At 41.6% G+C, this 23,041-nt stretch overlaps 2 protein-coding genes across 4 annotated transcripts in view; one reads left to right on the top strand and one right to left on the bottom strand.

The window, feature by feature from the left end:
• LOC116966568 (A disintegrin and metalloproteinase with thrombospondin motifs 3-like) overlaps positions 1 to 15,149 on the top strand; it is a 110,894-nt gene extending 95,745 nt beyond the window's left edge. For 2 of the 3 annotated variants that reach the window (XM_033012954.1, XM_033012953.1), the window contains exons 17-22: positions 604 to 769; positions 1,780 to 1,912; positions 3,023 to 3,230; positions 4,753 to 4,885; positions 11,856 to 11,966; positions 13,148 to 15,149. In XM_033012954.1, the coding sequence (XP_032868845.1) occupies positions 604 to 769; positions 1,780 to 1,912; positions 3,023 to 3,230; positions 4,753 to 4,885; positions 11,856 to 11,966; positions 13,148 to 13,764 (1,368 nt within the window). In that variant the 3' untranslated portion in view covers positions 13,765 to 15,149. The remainder of the gene's footprint in view (positions 1 to 603; positions 770 to 1,779; positions 1,913 to 3,022; positions 3,231 to 4,752; positions 4,886 to 11,855; positions 11,967 to 13,147) is intronic. The other variant, XM_033012955.1, reaches the window with a different exon arrangement.
• A 2,735-nt stretch (positions 15,150 to 17,884) lies between these two features.
• Positions 17,885 to 22,253, bottom strand: LOC116966333 (steroidogenic acute regulatory protein-like). The gene is made up of 7 exons (XM_033012457.1): positions 22,088 to 22,253; positions 21,804 to 21,920; positions 20,947 to 21,092; positions 19,959 to 20,117; positions 19,663 to 19,847; positions 19,479 to 19,572; positions 17,885 to 18,436 (listed from the first exon to the last, which is right to left on the bottom strand). Exons 1-7 carry the CDS (start codon positions 22,149 to 22,151, stop codon positions 18,326 to 18,328), a joined length of 876 nt encoding a protein of 291 aa, XP_032868348.1. The 5' UTR covers positions 22,152 to 22,253; the 3' UTR covers positions 17,885 to 18,325.
• Positions 22,254 to 23,041: the final 788 nt, after the last annotated feature.

Genomic DNA, 23,041 nt, shown 5'->3' with positions numbered 1-23,041 from the left:
ATCACAGCCCAAACGCACTGAATTGGTTTCTCCTGACCTCCAGATTCTAACATAGCTACGTGATTCTCTGATTCCATGTCCCTACCTTCGCCATCCACCTTCAACCTGAAGACCAACAGCAAATCCCTGATTCACTGCTACCGAGCAAACTGTTCCCCAGCTCATGCCCCTCATTGCCAAGACTTCTTCATTCATTGCCAATGTACCAAACCTGTACCAAGCTCCAGATGTACCCATTTTCCATGAAGGAGGGTCCTGACCTGAAACGTCCATGTTCTTCAGGGAAACTACCTAACCTGCTGAGTTACTCCAGAAGTTTGTAAACCACTATCCCTATTTCTCCATTTTCCACTGTGTTATCTGCATGGAGCAACATGTGAAGTTAAGACCTTCCCCTCAAGTAAAGCTGATGTACACAAGCCTGATACTTTAGGCCTCGGGTGCTTTTGATGTTTGAAACACAGGCCCACAACCAAAATGCTAGTTGTTAGACTGTTCTACAAATGATCGACACAACACAGAGAGCACCAAGGAGATTCTTAGCCACTGTGTTGTGTATTTATTGAAGCTTGTTTAAATGGGAGAGGATTTCTCTTATTTCAGATTAGCCCACAAGGTGAAGATGCTAAATCCAATTTGATGTACAAGTATGTTATTCACGAAGATCTACTTCCTGTGATTGGCAACAACAATGTACTCCTGGAAGAGACTGAGAGTTACGAGTGGGCTTTGAAGAGTTGGTCCCAATGTTCGAAAGCCTGTGGAGGAGGTCTGTTATCAATAGCCTATAACGTCATGACGCTGCATGTTCAGTAATGTACTTCATCTAATTCCACTTAACTGTGAATAGGATATTCCATGTTGTAAAATTTCAGTCGAAGGAATATTCTACATTAATGTTTTATGCAAGGTAGGCATAAGAAGAAAAGCATAACATTTCCATCCTAACAGCAGCAAAATTGTGAAAATGGGGACCAGAAAATGCATTTGATGCCAATCATATCACAAATTCAACATGCCAGACCACAGAGTGTCAGACCAGAGAGATTTGACGTGTACGTGCCAGGAGACCTTGAGTTTCCCTTTGGCATTTAATGAAATTGAATGCCATAGTTGCCTTTTTCATCATACTTGTATTAATTGAGATTTCTTAAAGCTGGTTTTTGTCCAAGATGAGCAGAATTGACCCTTGATATATGTATATGAAAATAAAATATCTGCAGAACCTGCAAATCTGAAACATAACCAAGCTTCAAGAAACACTCAGCAGTTAAGTGGCATCTGTGGAAAGGGAAACAATTAACTTTTCTGGTTGAAAACTTTTATCGAACTGGGGCAGAGAGAGTGGGGGAGGGATGATAGAAATAACTCTGATAGGGTCATTGTAGAGATATAGAGTTTATCCATTTGATGAGTAATGGTCGGGAGAAAGTGAACAAAAACTATAAAATGAGGGTTAGTGGGCGAGGAAACAAACAAATGTTTTGTGCTTTGAAAATATGGATCTAGAATGTGAATACAGATCAGTGTGGATGTGATTTTTCATAAACATATTTAAAGAATAAAGACTAATTGTGCCCATGCAATTATTACTGATGCAAAAGTAGCCGTGCATTTGCCATCCTAATCCAGTACAAAAGGGAACGTGAATAGTTTTGTCCATATTTACTCTGTACAGTACAGTGAAAAAAAAACACCACTACAAATAGAGATTTTTGCTGTACTCTATTGACAATTTTTCACTGCAAGATTATAGTAATATTGTAACAATATTTTCAGGTATTCAATATACAAAATATGGATGTAGACGAAAAAGTGACAGTAAAATGATGCAAAAGAATTTCTGTGATAACAATAAAAAACCAAAGCCTATAAGAAGACGTTGCAACGTTCATGAATGCACACAGCCATCGTAAGCATCATGATATTCTTTCTTTTCTCTTCTTTTTTTAAAAATATTTTTATTTATTAGAAGCAAATGTACAAAAATAGAACCAACTGCATATAAAATTATACAGTTATTGTACCGCATAAATGTTTAACTTTTTGGCTTTAGTTGGAAGAAAAGAAAGGAGAAAAAGCAAGAAAGAGAAAAAAGTGAGATGTGCAAAGATAAAACCCCTAGACTACCAAAGTAGTGTAGCCAAAGAGTGAATAAATGAAAGAAAGAAGAGAGGAATAGAAAAAAAAATAAAAAGACAAAAAGAGAAAGAAAGAAAAAAGTGGTGATATACCTGCCTCACATCCCTCCCCACCCACCTCACCCAACCCGTAATTGGATTTAAATCTAAAGTTGTGTTGTGCCATACTATCCTTGTAATAAATCAATGAATGGTGTCCATGTCTTCGAAAAATGATCTGGTTTTTCTGATGATATTCGTATGATTTCATAATGATATTCTTTTCTCACTTGGAATTCACTTGAAGATTTGAGAGCATAGTTTCAGATTCTGCGAATCTCACCATTCAAGAACAACAATTCAACCTGGGTTCAAACTTCAGTCCGGCCTCCGTGCCGGTCCGATCTACCCCTTCAAGTAATCTATAAATGGAGACCATATTCTAATAAATAAATCTGGTTTGTCAATTAAGACATATCTAATCTTTTCCAAATGTAAGGTCTCCGACATCTCCATAATCCACATCTTGATTGTGGGGGTTGTTGGGCCTTTCCAAAATATTAATATCAATTTTTTCCCAATTATTATACTGTAATCAAGGACATTTCTTTGGTTTATTGTGAATGTTTAAGAAGGAACTGCAGATGCTGAAAAATCGAAGGTAGACAAAAATGCTGGAGAAACTCAGCGGGTGCAGCAGCGTCTATGGAGCGAAGGAAATAGGCAACGTTTCGGGCCGAAACCCTTGGGTTTCGGCCCGAAACGTTGCCTATTTCCTTTGCTCCATAGATGCTACTGCACCCGCTGACCAGCATTTTTGTGTACCAACAATTCAAAATGGTTGTTAATGTTGGTTATTACTGTTAAACGTTGCCATTTTTTTCATTTTTGTATCGTTGCAGATGGTTAACAGAGGAATGGGGATTTTGTAGTAAAACTTGTGGGAAATTAGGAATCCAAGTAAGAGTTGTACAATGCACCCAATACCTTAACGAGGGCGCCAATAGAACAGTGCACACCAAGTACTGTGTCGGAGATCGCCCTGGCAGTCGGAGAGCATGTAATCGCACACCATGTCCAGCGCCGTGGCGGACAGGAGCTTGGTCTCAGGTACTAACCTGATTCTTCAAACAAAGCCAAATTGTCAAAATGGTTACCCTTGTGGTTTAATGAAAAGTCAGATTCCATAAATATAAGACAACCATTGATAAGTCTAGGAATGAATTTGTTGGAGTAGTAAAATGCAGAATATGCTTCTGCATAAGTAGAAGAAATGGCCTAATATTCATTGCAAATCAAAAGAAGCATTGACGAGTAGTAGGCATGATAGAGCAATATTATGCATGTTTCTGCACATCTTAACGCCCATTTGGGAAATTAAATCTCCTGACATTTTGATGGAAATGTTGCTTGATTTCCAGTATAAAATTACCCCGGATGGCTTCAACACTTATGCAATGCACAGCATTTGTTTCTGCCATGATTTACAGACTCCCAGGTCTGAAAATTACCTGTTTTTATTTACTCACAGATGACACAACACCTACCAAATTAATTCTTCTGAAACCAGTGCAAGCACTCAAATTCCATTCTCTGTTTCCATCTAGAACTTCCTGCAGCCTCAGATATGACCTTGACAGATATATGTTATTGATAGCGGACGATCAGCCATGATCACAATGAATGGCGGTGCTGGCTCAAAGGGCCGAATGGCCTCCTCCTGCACCTATTTTCTATGTTTCTATATTTCTATGTAGACAGCTTTCCTTTGAAGTTCAATGTCACAGCCATTCTCAACTTCCGAACCTCTGGATCACTCTAATGTACTCTCTTATCTCTGCTACTCTTACCGGTTACTGGTCTTAAATTAGGGTGTTCACCCATCATCTACTTCTCTTTCAGCCTACAGGTCTGGGAACAGTGAGAGGAGCAAGGTGATCGCAGGATTGCGTGCATTAATTTAGCATTAATTTGTTCTTGACAATTTCTGCCAGTAGAGCTTGCCTTTAACTGTTTGGGACGTTTTGCTTAAAGAACATGGCTCCAGTAGATATCATTCTCCACTCTGACCCCCTGGGACCACTCTCCAATCTCCCTCCCATATTACATCAGCCATTCATTAAATAGCATTGCTCCCTTGTAGCTGGAAGAATTCTGCTTTTATATCATTTTAAAGGTTACCTGTGTCTCTTGTGAGCAGAAGCCAACAGTTAAAAATCTTTCAATTGAGTAATAGCCGCACACATTGAAACGGACACATTGTGGAGTGTTCACAGGGTAGCCCAACAATACTGTTCTGGGATTGTCACAATCATAAATCAGGAATTTAACTTACAACAATGTTAGGGTGACCACTGTGCTGTTTTAATATTAAAGCAGCTTCTTAGGCTAATATCTTTCAGAGGAAGTTAGATAAGAATAGAAAAATATGCTGATTAACTCAGATGGTACGAAACTTGTGTACATTGGAGTGAAGACCGCATTACTGATTACACGAAGTGCATCCTAAGTAAAGACATTTTAACATGTTCTTATAGAATATTCATTGTATCTTGATCATCATATTTAGAGCATATTCCTGTTGCCAGAATATATTGTTATTCTTACTCTGCCCTTAATTTTCCTGGCCCAGTGCTCTGTGACTTGTGGCGAAGGTTTCAAGCAGCGGCAGGTGGTGTGCCGAGGCAGTGGTGTGCCGAGCATCAGCCATTGTGTGGGTGAAAAGCCAGAGAGTGTACAAGCCTGCAAACTGGCACAGTGCAATGGTAAGGACATGGCCATGTCTAAGCTGGCCTTATTTCAATGTGTTCTCCATGTTATTAAAATTAAACATGTTCAGATTGTCACACAGAAGACCATCAACATTATGTGAAGCACATTTACATAAACAGCAATATTTTAAGTGTACTTTATAAGGTTGGTTTCCTATGAAATGCAGTTACATTTAAGTAGATTTTTGGTGCCAATCCACCTACAGTAAATAGGAGGTGCCAAGTAATTCATTCCATGGAAAAGGAATGAATTATGGAGACAACACACCATGCTTTCACTATTGTGTTTAAGAAGGAACTGCAGATGCTGGAAAATCGAAGGTAGACAAAAATGCTGGAGAAACTCAGCGGGTGCAGCAGCATCTATGGAGCGAAGGAAATAGGCAACGTTTCGGGCCGAAACCCTTTTTCAGACTGATGGGGGTGTCGGGGAGAAGAAAGGAAAAAGGAGCTGAGTGTGTTTAGCACAACTGATGTGCAGTTTTTAGTTTTGCTTTATTTTCAGTATATACTAAGGTACAGTGAAAAGCTTTGTTTTTCATGAACCGTACCAAATTGGGGAGAGAAGCAAGATTCAATGGGGTAGATGAAGTTTAGTAAATGAGCCTGAAAGCTGGAGGGATAAGTTTGAAAAGGAAAATCAAAGAGACTGGGGAAAAAATAAACTAGAAGTTCTATATTGTTCAAACTTTAATTCAAGGGTTCTAGGGCAGTAAGGCCTCAGATGATGTTAGAGTATAATAGCAGCCTTTTTAGTCAGCATATAGAAAGCACAACAAGAGGAGTGAATTCCTTTGGTAAATCTGAATGGTGCAAAAGGTGTCAGTGGGAGACTAGAATTAATCATATTCAGTCAGGTTTAGGATAGAAAAGAGAGACATTGATGACTGATACTGAAAGCACAACCCTGTAGAAAGCCTGGATTATTACATAAATTGTAGAGGTGAAATGAAATGAAAATGATGAGGGTAGAAAGGATTTCAAGAAAGGCTAATGGGGTAGACTGATGGAATAAATTATGAGGAAAGAAAAAGGGTCCAAATTGATTCCAAAGTGCTGTGCGAAGTTTAAAATTAATACCTTTAAGAGAAGAGTGTGCTGATGCAACGTGCATTAAGGAAGAAGAATGCTGGGTATAGGAAATGATAAACAGAAAGAGAGGACATGTTAAGGGATATAGCATCTTTAAAAAGAAGTAATTTGCCATGACAGGAGGATAAATGCACTCCAGGCTCTTAAAAGAACAAAAGGAGGAAATAATGCAAGCTCTGATTATAGTTTTCCAATGCTCTTTGCTTCCAGCATGGTACGAGAAGACCGATGAGATGCACTTAAACGGGGAGAAAGTGGGTGGCTGAGTAATCACACATTGATCTGTGTTGCATCAATAAGGGAAAATTGTTGCAGTACACTCTGGGGGAACACATAAATCAACACTTAGAGACATGGGTTAATCCAGGGTAGACAGCACAGATTTGTTAAGAGGAAGTCGTGTCTGACTAACTTGGCTGAATTTCTTTAGGAGGCTAGAAGGAAGGTCGATGTGAGAAGAATATTTTTGATCTGATCTATTTGCTATTAAGTGCAACCCTTGGTAGTTTCAGATGGAAGAAAGTAAAAGCTCTTGAGATTTGGAGGGACTGACATTGGATTGATAGCTAGCTGAGAAAGCAAGAGGTGATTGTCAATAAGATATTTATTGATAAGAGAGCTGTATACAGTAGGGGTTCTACAGACCCTTGCTTTTTTTGTCGTAGGCAATTTGTGAACATTAGAAATAGAAAGTGGGCCATTTCCAACCGACACCACTGTCCCCCGAAGATAGACACAAAATGCTCGAGTAGTTCAGTGGGACAGGCAGCATCTCTGGATAGCAGAAATGCCTTCCATCCAGAAATGTTGCCTATCCCAGTGAGTTACTCCAGCATTTTGTGGCTATCTTCTTTGTAAGTTTTTGATTTTTTTACTAGCATGATAGAAAGTAAAATAAAATATATATCAATTTAGCGCCCGTCTGCCCAGCCGTGCTAACCTCAGTGGCTGCTCCACTGACCCTCCCCCATCCCCCCCCAACCATGTCACACCCGCTCTTCCCCACCCACCTCACAGCCCTCTCTCCCCCCCACCCCCTGACCACCCACCACCCCTCCAACACCCACAACCCCGTACCCAGTCTACCCACCTGCCTTGCTCTGGCCCCAACTCCCACCCCTGCCGGGTGTTCACCATCCCCCCCGACCTCCCCCTCTCCCCCACCCAACGGTCTGTCCTCAGCAGAGGTCTCACCTTTGTCCCCCTCCGTCCCCATCTCAATGAGTTCCGCGCCCACCATGACTTGGAGAGCTTCTACCGTCGTCTCCGCCTCACAGCGCACTTCCATGGGAAGGAGTCCTCGCCCCCTAATGATGACCCCTTTTCCCGTCTCCAACGCACCCCCTCCTCGTGGAACCCCCCTCAGAAAGTCCCGGCTCTGGAACTCTTCATTCAGAACTGCCGCCGCGACGTCAACCGCCTCAACTTCTCCACTCCCCTGTCTCACTCCAATCTTTCCCCCTCTGAACGCACTGCCATCGAATCTCTCCGCAAAAACCCAGACTGGGTCATCAAACCAGCCGACAAGGGAGGTGCCGTGGTAGTCTGGCGCGTCGATCTCTACAAAGCTGAGGCCACGCGCCAACTCTCGGACACCTCCTCCTACTTACCCTTGGACCATGACCCCACTGACAAGCACCAGGCCACCATTTCTAGCACCATCACCGACTTCATCAATTCCCACGCCCTACCTGACCAAGCCTCCAAACTCATCGTTCCCCAGCCCCGCACGGCCCGTTTTTACCTTCTCCCTAAAATCCACAAACCCGGCTCTCCCGGCAGACCCATTGTCTCTGCGTGTTCGTGCCCCACCGAACTCATCTCCACATACCTTGACACCATCCTATCCCCCTTGGTCAAATCCCTCCCCACCTATGTTCTAGACACCTCAGACACTCTCCGCCGCCTCCACGCATTCCACTCTCTGGGCCCTCACCCCCTCATCTTCACCATGGATGTCCGGTCACTCTACACCTCCATCCCCCACCAGGATGGCCTCAAAGCCCTCCGGTTCTTCCTCGACCAGAGGAGCAACCTTTACCCAGCCACTGACACTCTCCTCCGCTTAGCGGAGTTGGTCCTCACCCTCAATAACTTTACATTTGACTCCTCCCATTTCCTCCAAACACAAGGCGTAGCTATGGGCACACGCATGGGCCCCAGCTACGCCTGCCTCTTTGTCGGGTACGTTGAACAATCCTTGTTCAATGCGTACCAGGGCCCCATCCCCGACCTCTACCTCCGCTACATTGACGACTGCTTTGGTGCCACCTCCTGCACCCACACACAACTGACTGACTTCATCCACTTCACCACCAACTTCCATCCGGCACTCCAATACACCTGGACGATTTCCGACACTTCCCTACCATTCCTTGACCTCACCATCTCCATCGCAGGGGACAGACTCCTGACCGACATACATTATAAACCCACTGACTCACATGGCTATCTGGACTACACGTCTTCCCACCCTGCCCCCTGTAAAGACTCCATCCCTTACTCCCAATTCCTCCGCCTACGCCGCATCTGTTCCCAGGATGAGACATTTCATACCAGGGCATCGGAAATGTCCTCGTTCTTCAGGGAACGGGGATTCCCCTCCGCCACCATAGATGAGGCTCACACCAGGGTCTCATCCATACCCCGCAACACTGCTCTCTCTCCCCATCCCCGCACACGCAACAAGGGCAGAGTCCCTCTGGTCCTCACCTTTCACCCCACCAGCCGGCAAATACAACACATAATCCTCCGCCATTTCCGCCACCTCCAACGTGACCCCACCACTCGCCACATCTTCCCATCTCCCCCCATGTCTGCCTTCCGCAAAGACCGCTCCCTCCGCAACTCCCTCGTCAACTCTTCCCTTCCCTCCCGCACCACCCCCACCCCCGGCACATTCCGTTGCAACCGCAAGAAATGCAACACCAGTCCCTTCACCTCCCCCCACCACACCAATAAAGGTCCCAAGCAGTCGTTCCAGGTGCGACAAAGGTTCACCTGTATCTCCTCCAACCTCATCTACTGCATCCGCTGCTCTAGATGTCAGCTAATTTACATCGGTGAGACCAAGCGTAGGTTGGGCGACCGTTTCGCCGAACACCTCCGCTCGGTCCGCCTTAACCTACATGACCTCCCGGTGGCTCAGCACTTCAACTCCCCCTCCCATTCCCAATCCGACCTCTCTGTCCTGGGTCTCCTCCATTGCCAGAGTGAGCAACAGCGGAAATTGGAGGAACAGCACCTCATATTCCGTCTGGGGTCCTTGCGCCCCTATGGCATCAACATTGAATTCCCCCAATTTGGCTAGCCTGTGCTGTCCCCTCCCCTTCCTTCACCCTCTAGCTGTCTCCTCCCACCCTCCCATCCGCCCGCCCTCGGGCTCCTCCTCTTCCCCTTTTTCCTTCTTTCTTTCCCCACCCCCCATCAGTCTGAAGAAGGGTTTCGGCCCGAAACGTCGCCTATTTCCTTCGCTCCATAGATGCTGCTGCACCCGCTGAGTTCCTCCAGCAATTTTGTGTACCTAAAATATCTATCAAGTTGTGTTTTGAATGAACACAGAGACTGAGATACAACAACTTTCCAAGGTGGTCATTTCTAAGTTCACCATCCACTGCATGAAGAAATCTCCACTAAAATCAGGCATTAATAATTTACTTCTCATTCCAAAACTGTGTCCCTGTTCTAGACTTTGCCTCAAGGACAAACAGTTTTCTTGCTTTAAGTTCTTTAATAATTTTATACATTTTATGTGTTTAAACTTGGGAGCCACAATTGAGATAGACAAAAGTGCTGGAGAAACTCAGTGGGTGCAGCAGCATCTATGGAGCGAAGGAAATAGGCAACGTTTCGGGCCGAAACGTTGCCTATTTCCTTCGCTCCATAGATGCTGCTGCACCCGCTGAGTTTCTCCAGCGCTTTTGTCTACCTTCGATTTTCCAGCATCTGCAGATCCTTCTTAAACATTTAGCCACAATTGAGATGTTTGCCAAGAATAACAAACTTGGTTGATGGTGAGAATGCAGGTTACAGAAGGATATCAGTGGACTGGTTTGGTGAACACATTGGTAGTTCATTTAAGCAAAATAATACACAATAAATGGTGAGTTACGAGGAAATATAGAAGGGTCTTGGAGTGCGCGTACACAAATCCTTCAAGGTAGCAGTACAAATAAACAAAATGTTTGAGAAAGTATGCATGATATTTATTTTTTGGGCTGCAGAAGAGAGCAGGGTTACGAAACCGGTGAACTTTTTGTAACGCCGATAGTTTGCATGTCGGAAATGCGGTGTAACCAGAGTTCCCACAGGAGCACGAAATGCCTGCAGCCCTCTAGCAACTGGCAAATCCAACCTCCTCCCCCACCCCCCTCTCCCCCCCCCCTTCTCTTTGGGACGACAGATGGCACAGTGGGCTAAGTGTTCGGCTGGCAACCGGAAGGTAGCCGGTTCGAATCCCGCTTGGAGTGCATACTGTCGTTGTGTCCTTGGGCAAGACACTTCACCCACCTTTGCTTGTGTGTGAATGTGTGTGAGTGATTGGTGGTGGTCAGAGGGGCCGTAGGCGCAGATTGGCAGCCACGCTTCCGTCAGTCTGCCCCAGGGCAGCTGTGGCTACAGAAGTAGCTTACCACCACCGAGTGTGACTGAGGAGTGAATGAATAATGCGATGTAAAGCGCCTTGAGTATTAGAAAGGCGCTATATAAATCCCATCCATTATTATTATTATTATTCTCCAACCCCTCTTCTATGTGTGGTCTGTATCTATGCTTTTCACTTAAGACAAGTGATCGTGAACAGGGAGGAAGGATATGATAGCGCTCGGGAAATGCAACAAGATTTACAAACACATTATATTAAACACATTATTAGTGCCTGAGATATATACTCGTAAGGACAGATTGGCTGGATGAGGGATTTTTTGGAACAAAGGAGAATGACAGTATCTTGTTTAAGAAAGAACTACAGATGCTGGAAAATCGAAGGTAGGCAAAAATGCTGGAGAAACTCAGCGGGTGCAGCAGCATCTATGGAGTGAAGGAAATAGGCAACGTTTCGGGTTCTTCAGAAGGGTCTCGACCCGAAACTTTGCCTATTTCCTTCGATCCATAGAATGACATTATCTATCATTGAGATGAAAATTATTAGAGGGCTGGTCAGAGTGCATCTCGTTCCCTTGCATATAAGACAATAAATATAGCATATAAGTTTAATAGTTCATTCAATAGTTGAACGATTGGACAGAATTTGGAAGTGGAGGGTCTGGAGATGTCACAGTGAAGGGCAAGGATCTGAAAACCACTGACCACAAGCCCTAAACACTTTGTTAAATAGTACTCAGTTGACCATAAATAGCCATGACTGGCAGATGAGCTGAAAAGTTAAATTGGCCTGGTTTGTTTTTGGCCAACGTGAACACGCTGGGCCAAATCACTTGCATCTGTGGCAAAAATGTTTGCTTCTATGAATTCCTGGGCACCTATTGGGAATTCTGGAGCCTGGATCAGTGATTATTGCATGTAATTGTTTGTACATTGACAGAAGATTATTAGTTTGATGACCATTATGTCCAAATTCTCTGTATACATATTTAAGTGATGTTAGTTTGCCCCAGGTGTGTTAATTAAAAAGAAAAATGGTGCTTTTATGTATCTGCCTTTGTAAGTTTACACCGAAGATGGACACAAAATGCTCAAGTAATTCAGTGGGACAGGCAGCATAAATGGTCTTCTATCCAGAGATGCTGCCTATCCCACTGAGTCACTCCAGCATTTTGTGTCTATCTTCTTTGTAAGTTTTTGATTTTTTACCAGCATGATAGAAAGTAAAATAAAATATAAATTTTCTCAAAAATCCCTTTGCCCCTTTTAGGAAAACCTTCTGTTTTCTCTCCAAGCTTGGAAACCACTGAGCAAGTTACTCCACAGGACCAGTGGGTGTCACAGCTCGTACCTGAGAAGCTTCTTCTTAAAACAGCAGCAAGTAAATCACACTTTGCAGACATTCTTTGCACTAGTGATGTTTAAATATTGGGATAGGTTTTAGCAATGAACACATCTAGATTTGCACTTTGGTCAACTAATCAGAAGATCAGCTGCCTGTTTTTGACTAACAAAGATTTTGTGTTAGAATGTTTACTGTTACCTGAATAGTGCCAATTCATAAAAGATCTGTGGATAAATTGATAAATGGAGCTGTAGATTGTGGTAGTAGCTATTCTGGATTTACTTATGTATTTACAAAATGGTCTGGTTACTTTTATGTAGACATTGAGAAGTAGATTTTCAATTCATCCCGGCAATCAAGAATCATATTGTTTACACTAATCTGTTAATGTGCTAGCCCTTGACAAAGTAGCTGGTTTGAACCGAAGATAGACACAAAATGCTGGAGTAACGTTACCCATTCCTTCTCACCAGAAATGCTGCCTGTCCCGCTGAGTTACTCCAGCAGTTTGTGTCTATCTTGCATTTTCAAATTCACCCAACCTTATATTTGCCCTGCATTGGGAGATTTCACTTAATGTGGAATGGAATTTAGACGCTCTACATAGGATTATTGGTACTGTATAATACCACCAAAAGAATTAAAGGCACCTTTTCGAGTCACCATAGTGGTGCCCAGTCTAATACTGCGACTGGTGTTGTGGAAGTGCCATCAATAATGACCCTGGCATAATTTTGTGCTCATTGCTTCAAGAGGAGCTCGTATAAAGAAAGATTTAATGTGATGCACATTGAACACTGAACGTATATTAATGTACAACATGATTCATGTGACTGGTTAAACTCCTGCAGCAATGGAAAGCAATGGGATGGTCATTGACTCGATTTATTCTGTAGCAGGTTTATTTCCATTTGCTCAGTGCTGAAGTCAACACTACTAAGCTATCTAATTTCCAGTTACTTTATCATTTCCTTATATGTAGCCACATTTTCTCAAATTCTATTGTTTTTAACTAGAAATGAACCATGCAGTCTGTTTTTCAACTACTTGCCTGGTCTCATAGATATAGATATGAATACAGCTCCAATTGAAGGCAGCATTATTATTTTCTACCAAATAAGTAAACCATTTTTTTGTAAAATAGAATTTCACAACCAGATAAAATGTAATTTCCTTTTTAAAGAATCCTACTAACTTTGTTTTGATTCAATCTACAGAGGAGCCATGTCTCGGTGATAAATCAGTTTTCTGTCAGTTGGAGATTTTGGCTCGATACTGTTCTATTCCTGCATATCATAAGTTGTGCTGCGATTCCTGCAAAAAGAGGAGCCCAACTTCAGCACCTCCTTTTTCTCAGGCAACCTCAGAAACTGAAGATTCTAAGGGCACCATCCATTCCAGTCTCAGTCCACAAATAATGGCAACGCCGACCCCTCCCAACCAATATGCGACATTCAGAGGGATCACTGTGAAGGATGAGATTTTGCCAACAACTCCCACCTTGGGTGCCAGTACTGGCAGCAGTGATGGATTTTCAACCAAGGTTCTCGCTGCAGAGTCTCAAGGAACTACCAAAAGTTCTGGTAGGCTAAATACTCTCACTTTTGCGAGTACATTCAGGTTGCCTCCTGCTCAACAGGTAAAACTACATACAGAGGTGGGCAGCTTTGACTCCACAACTCCTCGTCAGTTGTTTATAAATAGTGACAAGACTTTGCCTCGTACAACTACCTGGAGTGATAGTTGGAGTTCAACAGATGTAAAAAAACAGAGAAGGGATGATGGTGAATCAGAGGAAGACATGGCCAACAGAATCTCGTCCATCTCAACATAAAATTCCAATTCAACCCACAGCTTTGCATCGAAATGGTTTGCATTATTCTCTCAGTGTAACCAAGTGGTTCCAATACATTGCTTGACTCTCATGCACACTTGAAGGTGCAGCCAGCTTCAGTTTAAGCTGAAAGTACAGGTGTCCTGGGATCTTTAAGAGTTTCATTCTGCACATATTCAAGTTGGCAACTATTCTCCAGATATTGTAAAAGGTAACAACCCAGTTCAACGTCTGCAGATACAAAGGTACAACATTGACATGCATTTAAAACATGCAATGAACATTTTCATCAACAGATTAGTTCTTCTGGAAATATCTTGCCTGTAAGGAATAATTCTCATAATGCCAGACGCAATTTAAAAATGATTGCAGACATTTTCACTACTGTTGTGATAATGAAATGATATATTTACATCCATATTGTATATAATGTAAATGTCCGCATCCTCACAGTTAATGGGTTTATACTATGCAAGTAAATAATCGCTGTTAGATTTAGCTGTTGCTTGTACAAATCTTGTACAAATTGGCACATCATTCATTACAGAGTACATGTATTAACATGACTGTTGCTTGTGTATAGTTCCTGTACATAAATGAATTAAGAGCTTTTAATTTTAATATTTATTGAATTGAAAAGAAATTTCAGTTTTGCATTATTGAAAGAATTTATTAGTGCTGGCCTCCCTGTCTGCTGCTTTGTGTCATCATGTTTGTATTGAAGGAGGAGGCTATAGCAGTGTAATATAATTTATGGAGCAACTGGATATTCCCAATACCAAATGTTTTCCCATATTACAGTCAATGCATTCTCAGTCGAAGAAGTAGAAGTGATTTTTTTTTTTAAGTCTCCACTCAAAGTTTTAGAGATTTTAAAGTTGCTGTATGTAAAATCTTATACATTCTTGTATATGATCTACACATTTAACCAATTATTGTGCAATGGCTGAACAAAACTGTGAAAGCATTAGTCTATCATGAGCTTTTGAACAGTGTTTAAACTTCACAAATATTTTGTGACCTCAAGGAAACAATTTTTTGGAACTGCTTTGATGAAAACTAAACAAACTGAATGTATGTAAACCCCATAGATGTGGTGCTGTGCATGACTGACAACCTACCCGTAATTGTTTCAGTATAAATGCAATTCATTGGGTTAGAAATACCTTTTTGCAACAGTGTTTTCTTCAGAAAGCAGTTGAGAACCGTTAAAAGAAACTCGGCACTTTGTGTAATGATTAAATCACAATTATATTGTTCAACATTGTATTGGCTAGCAACTAACACAAAATATACATACACGTTAGGTTCTTTGCGTGCTCAAATCACTGTTTAGTTGACTGATAGATTGTGCTAAAATTGGTAATAAATGCTATTTCAATATCTTTGTTGGTCAAATATTTTATTGTTAATGCTGTCTTCTATTTATAACGTACCTGTTGAATTAGCACAAAATAGTTTATGTTCCTCCCATCCATTTCCATTGATTACAGATATCACTGATAAAGAATGTAGGCTGTAATGTTTGATATTTCTGATCATTGCAAAATATGTTCACTTCTGGTAAAATTCCAATAATTTGCTATCAGTTTGTTCAGAAATCTAGATGGTTCAGCAACGGACTCTCTACACCCTGATTCCTATGTTCCCTTCAGCACTTCTGTCACCATGTAGATATACACCAGACACAGTATGTGATTCAAGTTCGTCTTTAATCAGCACTGAGAACCTAACAGCATAAAGGATGGTTGGTTGTCAGTACATCCTAGCTGCTCGAACTGAACTGTGCTGGAAGCAAGTGTCAGTATAAGTGTTACAGTGGGATGGAGTTAGTGATGCTGGATTGTGTGTGATTGGTTAACATGCATCATCAATCTACAAGCACCTAGCAATCACACTTTCTGTGCTCCCTTAAAGGGACTGTCCCACTTGGGCGACCTAATCCACAAGTTCTGGCGAGTTTGCCCTCGACTCATACTCGCAGCATGGTCGACACGAGATCGTAGGAGGTCTATGTAACTCTCCTTCATGCCTGAGAGTGGTCCCCGTGTACTTGAGGCCTCAGCTAGGTCGCGGCATATTTTTCGACATGTTGAAAAATGCCCGCGAGTAAAATATCACACATAATTTTGAGTGCAGGCATTGAAAATTAAAATTGGTGCTCATAATTGCAGGGTTACCTCATTTGAACAAGGCCAGTTTGCATGATTTGTTCATATCTTTGCTTGCATTGAGTTGGAAGAAGGATTGTGATATTTTTCACTATGGCATCCTTCTGTAAAGTCATTTATGTGGCCTTTGGCACTCCCTGATACTCCCTTTCTGGGCCTTAAATTAAAGTACCGGGAAATATATGCTCTAGGCTGGAAAGTTTGAACTGTTAAATGATACTAGCAAGGTCACAATGGCAATAAAGTTAAATTTGAAGTTAATCAAAAGGAGAAAACAGCAGGAAGGTAGATATGTAGAAAGGAACTGCTGATACTGGCACATACCAAAGATAGACACAAAGTGCTGGAGTAACTCAGCGGGTCAAGCAACATGTTTTTTTAAGAAGGAACTGCAGATGCTGGAAAATCAAAGGTACACAAAAATGCTGGAGAAACTCAGCGGGTGCAGCAGCATCTATGGAGCGAAGGAAATAGGCAACATTTCAGGCCGAAAACCTTTCTTCAGACTGATGGGGGGTGGGGGGGGGGGGGAGAAGAAAGGAAAAAGGAGGAGGAGGAGCCTGAGGGCTGAGGGAGAGATACGAAGGGGAGGAGACAGCAGGGGCTAACAAAATTGGGAGAATTCAATGTTCATGCCCCCAGGATGCAGACTCCCCATGCGGAATATGAGGTGCTGTTCCTCCAATTTCCGGTGCTGCTCGCTCTGGCCATGGAGGAGACCCAGGACAGAGAGGTTGGATACGGGATGGGAGGGGGAGTTGAAGTGCTGAGCTACCGGGAGGTCAGGTTAGTTAATGCGGACCGAGCGGAGATGTTCGGGTCAATCAACATCTCTGGAGAAATGGTATGGGTGATATGGGTGATGTTTTGGGTTGGGACCCTTCTTCATACTGAACAGGAAGGTAGATATTGTGGTTTTAGAGTTGGCATAAATTAGAGTGTTGGGGAATGGGATTACAGAGGATTTAAAACAAAGGCTGATAATGACTTAAAGATTACAGTAGTTGGAATGTAGAGGTCGGTTGAGAATGCATTAGAATATTTCAATGTAGAAGGACTATTAAAATCAATGCGGGGTTTGTAGGTGGACATAAGCAGCCTTTAGTTATCAGTTCAGGTAGTGGTCGGAAACCTATCCATAGGCATAAACTATCATCCAGGAGAAAATAATTGTATGATTGGTATATCTTTGACTCTTCCATCACTGGTACACTGTAGTTACTGTTTTATTTCTAAAATGCAGTGTAGCAAGTCACCAAGGCAACTAAGTCCGCATCCCTCAAATATAACCTCCACAATTTAGAAGGACAAGGGCAGCAAGGTCTTTGGAAGTTCTCCAGGTTTCCATGCAAGTCACTCCCTACAAAAGATGGTTGTTGAACTACCACCACCATGCAGATTAGCAGTTAAAGCTGGCCCGCTAGCCAGTACTATTTCAATATCAACCAAAGATTAGTAAAAATAAATCCCTTACGAGTGAGGTTTTGTCCTGAATAAATAAAATAATGCTTTAAAGAGACCAAAAAAAGAGTTGACAGGTAGTCAACAAGCAATTAATTCTAATAGACAATAGACAATACGTGCTGGAGTAGGCCATTCGGCCCTTCGAGCCAGCACCGCCATTCAATGTGATCATGGCTGATCATCCCCAATCAGTACCCCGTTCCTGCCTTCTCCCCATATCCCCTGACTCCACTATTTTTAAGAGCCCTATCTAGCTCTCTCTTGAAAGCTAGAGGCTGTGGACAATCAGGGATGCTTACTAAGTCGACTTTCATCGCGTTGAAAGCCCTCAGTAATGTTACCTTCCAGGGAATTTGATATCACAATATTGTTTGCAACGTCTTGTTACTTTAAATCTCAGTCAACATAGTTTTTTAAAATCCATAATATTTTTAATATAGTTAAGCAAATAAAATTAAAAATACAAATACTATAAATTCGTACAATTTACCAATAAATCTTTCAAGTAATCAGAAATAAGTTAACATTAGAATAAAAAACAGCAGCAAATCACATCACCATTCCGATATTTGTATCAGTTCTCAGTTTTCTGTAAGTTGTCCGTGATGCCCTTGCATTTTCAGTGCTACTTCTGACATCTCAACACCGTTACTGAAACAGTCTGATATTTTGCATGTGCTGTGGAATGGTTGTGCGGGACCGGATTCTCGAATGAGTCTCACAAAGTATTTTCTTCCTGACTTTGTAAGTGTGCACTTGAAATGCTTTGGAAAAAAAATATATATAAACAATGTCTTTAGTATCCAATGTCAAAACTGTGATTCGATACTGTGCCATTGATTTGTTGCAATGCATCAGTAACTAATCAGCCGTAAGGTGCTTTCTAGTGACTCCAGTTATATCTGTATTGCTTGTGTTCCTCAAGTTCAACTGGATGTGGAGAACGAATTGACGGAGAGTTGCGACCTTAAATGTTCTGCAAAATCCACCTGAGCCTGTGACAGAGCTTGATTGATGAGGGTCTTCGGCAACCAACCCTGTGAAAAGACAAGATTCAGATTGAGGAAGGAGTTCAGGCTTTACATCAAGTATGTGAAAACAGCCGTGTTGACTTAATAGTAGCAAAAATAGTTTTTATTTTAATTTATAACAGTTGTAAAATAAATGAAGTAGACTTGCATGAGATATATGCCTGTCGCACCGGCCAGTCAGTTTAAGCAGGCTCGGCAAGCTTTTATGCTCCGTAGGAGCCTCCTGCCTTTCCAAATCAAATTTCTAACCATTTTCTTCCATATGTGCTTGTTCAGCCTTTTATATGCATCTATACTATTTGCCTCAGATCCCTGTGGTAATGAGTTCCACATTGAGCACTATACAATGTTGTTAAATTGATTGTTACAAGCCAGATTGACTGGGAAGATCCTAGAGGCTTTAGACCAGGATCTCAGATTTGTAACTGGTGTCTGTCCTTTGCCCTGGAACACTGTAAATTGTGTAAAGTTCTGTATTCACTGACCACAGCAATATGGGAGTTGCATATGTGGCTTAGATAGAGTCAAATACACAGCATAGAAACAGGCCCTTCAGCTCAAACAAGTCCATGCTAACCATCAAGCACTAATTCTATTTTAATCTCCCCACATTCCCATTAACTCCTCCCAGATTTGACCACTCACCTAAACACAAAGGGTAATGTACAAAGGCCTTTAATCCTACTGAGATATAGGAGGATACTGGATCGCCTGGCAAAAACCCATACGGTGACAGGGAAAATGTGCAAACTCCACACAGACAGCACCGGAGGTCAGGACCAGACCCTGCTGCTGCAGCTGTGAGGCAGGAGCTTTTCTAGCAGTGACTTGTGTTTGGGCATCATGATCAGGTCGTGATCTGAGACTGCCACGGGGTATTAACACTGGGTGAAACATTTTAACACATTTTTTTTTAAATCAGCCTTTTAAATTATATCGAAAGATTAAAAGCCTGGGTGAGTGACAATAGCAATGCAATTACTGCTGGCAGCAGAAGCAATGAGAGGCAAACGCAGAGATAGAAACACGGGGAGAATCATAAACCAACCTTGAGATCCATGCTGAGAAGCCACGTAATCTGAGTCTTTTTCTTGTCATTCCACGCAGGACGTAATATTATACAGGATGGTCCAGTTTCAGCTCTGTTGTAAGAAAACATATCTTAGAAATCCTTCTTTCCAACATGTTGAAATAGAGCTTGTGAATAACAACTTTCTGCGATAGGTCTGTACCTTACGAAGCCTTTCTGCGGTGGCATCATCTTGGATTCTGTTGCAATTCCAGCCAAGTAACGACATGATCCTTCTTTCCAGCAGTGTCTTACACTCACAAAGTCTCTCTGCCCGATGATGTTCCCAGCTGTCTCGCCCATGATTTCATGAGTTACTATGGTTGTGTTACCAATTTTTTGGAGGACCTAAAAAAATGACATTAAGAACATCCATTAAAATTATTTGTCCAGGTAAGCAATGCTAAATGCTAAATGATTTTGATTGCATAAACAGAAAAAAAAATCCAATTAACTTACTTGTACGCGTCTAACACTTGGATTCCATGTGCTAATTTGATCTACTTTTTCATGAAGTTCGGAGTACACATGATCCACAGTTGCATCCAATATTGCTTCCAATTTAAAGACCTTCCCAGTTCCAGGTAGAACTTTGCTTACGACGTTATCACCATTCTCCTGCAAATAAAAAATGTAACCATTTATTAATAATCCTCATTCACAATTTCCTCCCCTTTATCCTCTCAACAACTGCAGTGTTTTGTGTTTATTTATATTCTATTGAATCTACTATTCTTCTTCATGGAGCCAGTGTCAAACCTACTATTCTTTGACGTCACTTAAAGTAGCAAAATAAATCAGTCCTGACCTTATCTGGCATTTTCACACTTGAATGCGTACAGCAAGAAAATAGAGTAATTCCAACTGGCTTTTATCCATCATAGGACCAGTTTTATAAACAGTTCCAATTGCCACAATAATACCTTAGACAAAGTGTTAAACCTGGCTCCTTTTTAAATAGTGCTTAATAACTAAAGATAGATTTAACCTTAGAATGGTGTTTGTAGTTCATTTTCCAAGGATTTAAATTAGAACGTGCTTTTGCACACTAGTTATTTGAACACTAAGATGAAGCATCATGGACTGCCTTGAATCTCCTTGGAGACTTAGACAAGGTGGCACATTGGCAGATTTGCTGCCTTACAGCGCCAGAGACCATGGTTCAATCCTGGCTACAAGTGCTGTCCGTACGGAGTTTGTACCACACGGGTTTTCTCTGGGTGCTCCCGTTTCCTCCCACATACCCTAGTAGGTAAGATGGTACTAGTATACTGCACAGACTCGGTGGGCTGAAGGGCCTGTTTCTGCGATGTACTGTATCTCTAAACTAAACTAAAAATTCAGCAACTTGTTTTAATATACAACTGATTCAGTTACTCTGGTGGTGTCAACAACTATCAGATTTTAATATTAATTTCTGAAAATCCATCAATTGGAAGATAATTACCATTTTGATTTCTGTTGCCCATCCAGCATCCTGTTGTAAAATATCCCGAGCTTGTTGCAAAGCATCTTCCCCTTGTTTAATGTAGAATAATTCATCTGTGTTCAAAGTGCTATTTATTTTCAGCTTTTCGTCTTCTGCCCTGAAAGCTGTAATAAAACAAAATATTGTAAGAAAATGTGAATTTGCATGCTTTATTAATTCACTGCCCTTTCCCTTTCACTTTCATTAAGTAATGGCTAATATGAGAAACATTTCTTGAGTGGCTGTAGATAGACACAAGGTGCTGGTGTAACTCAACGGGTCAGGCAATATCTCTGGAAAAAAAGGACGGGTGGTTTTTTGGGTCAGGACCATTCTTCAGGCCAAATTCACACAGTGCATATCCTGTAAATGTATGGTTGTTTCTGGCTATTGAAGTGTAGAGATAGGAACCCGATCATGTCTTCATCTGAGCTTCATTTTCAGAGGAACAGGAGTGGGCCATTCAGTTCCTTGAGCTTTTTCAGCTATTCAATTAAATATTCTCCAATGTTAAAACTATCTACTCACTTTGGTTTCATTTAATACTCTTACCAATTAAAAAATATATCAATCTAGCAAATATGAGTTATCAATATCATCAGATCGTGTGATCTGGACAAATGTATCCCTTTCCTGATCAAGAGATGCTGAGCTGCCTCCCTGTTTGGAGCCGCTTTGGTTGTCACTAAGGCTATTCACATCCTTGCTGTCAGAACTACTATAGGAGTTTTATCATTGGAAGCAGCACCAAAGTGTGGAATTTTGCTCAATAGAAAATACAGTCTTGTATTAATACCGCAGCAATATTAATACAGTATACAGAAATAGTTTCATACCTTCACAGAAGTTTTCTTTCTGGATTAGAGTACGAAAGATGCTTGGCAGAAAGGTTTCTTCTGTTTTCATTCGTCTCAGTTCACGTGCTAGGGCAACCGCTGCGGTTTTCTTCAATCCTACACGGGAAACAAAATTAGAAACCGGTTATTAAAGCCTAAACATTTAAGTCTCGTTCAGTCACTTAACCGTAAAGTGCTGCTTTACAATTGCTGAATTCAAATAATTTGGTGATTAATTTTTCTGGTGCAGAAAAGCAAAGTGCAAACATATCGCAAGACTCTACCTGTCATGCTCTTGAAATGCTGGTGTGAGATTCCGCAGCACAATTTGAATGTTGCTGGCAACATGGTTATTGAGCGATTTCCTGCTCTATTCTGAGCTTGTGCTTCATTTGTGGAGTGGCTCTGTTTTTATACTTACTGCACGAAGGCCAGTTTCTCTGATAAGAATGTGTGGAGAGATACTCACCAGCTGAATACAGCGTTCAAGGACGACAGGGGGAGAGATGAACGCAATATTATCACGGGTCATTCTGTGATAGATTCCTGAGCAATAGAGAGTGTTCTGTAATGAAGAATTACTCACAAGTGGGCATCAAGCATTCATATTGTTTCATTATTAATGGAGAAAGCTGACTCTAAATTGTTCACCAGCCTACTCAAATGTTCTTGTTTATGGGTGGTTATACTACTTGTGTCCAAGCCTGGGAATGGATATCAGATGTGTTGGAAGCTTGCTGGTGGTCTGACCAAGGATTGCCAACTCTGGTTGGATGGTTAGACATTTCAATAGATCTCGTTTTGCTTTCAACTATTTCACTTTTGACTTTTCCCCAAAGATTGCCTGAAGTCCCACTTCACAGTCTGAAGAAGGGTTTCGGCCCGAAACGTCGCCTATTTCCTTCGCTCCATAGATGCTGCTGCACCCGCTGAGTTTCCCCAGCAATTTCATGTACCTTCACAGAATGATGCCTGATTGGACGGTTAAATATTTTTTTGTGTGCGATTCATTTTAAAATGTTGATTCATTACGCTTAAAATTTGAATTGCCTTTTTCTTCAAGTCTGCAATATATTTAGAACAAATGTTCAGAGAATCTGAAATGTTAATTATTACTCAGATAAACCTCGTTAGTTCAGACACTGTAAATTATTCCCAAAAGCTAAACTAAAGCAACAAGATCAGATATCTTTGGAATTTATTTTTTCATGTGAAATATTTTATGTCACAAATATTTG

The sequence above is a fragment of the Amblyraja radiata genome, chromosome 37 (assembly GCF_010909765.2).
Source record: "Amblyraja radiata isolate CabotCenter1 chromosome 37, sAmbRad1.1.pri, whole genome shotgun sequence".
Classification (NCBI taxonomy): domain Eukaryota; kingdom Metazoa; phylum Chordata; class Chondrichthyes; order Rajiformes; family Rajidae; genus Amblyraja; species Amblyraja radiata.
Note: the sequence above shows the minus strand (reverse complement) of the source record. Positions and strands in the feature narration are given on the sequence as shown.

Coding starts and splice junctions, on each gene's coding strand:
- LOC116966333 (XM_033012457.1), bottom strand. CDS start 22,151: ATGTTGCCAGCAACATTCAAATTGTGCTGCGGAATCTCACACCAGCAT. Junction 20,118..20,946: donor GGGCAACAGAAATCAAAATG/GTAATTATCTTC, acceptor TTTTATTTGCAG/GAGAATGGTGATAACGTCGT. Junction 18,437..19,478: donor TTCTCAGCATGGATCTCAAG/GTTGGTTTATGA, acceptor GTCTTTTCACAG/GGTTGGTTGCCGAAGACCCT.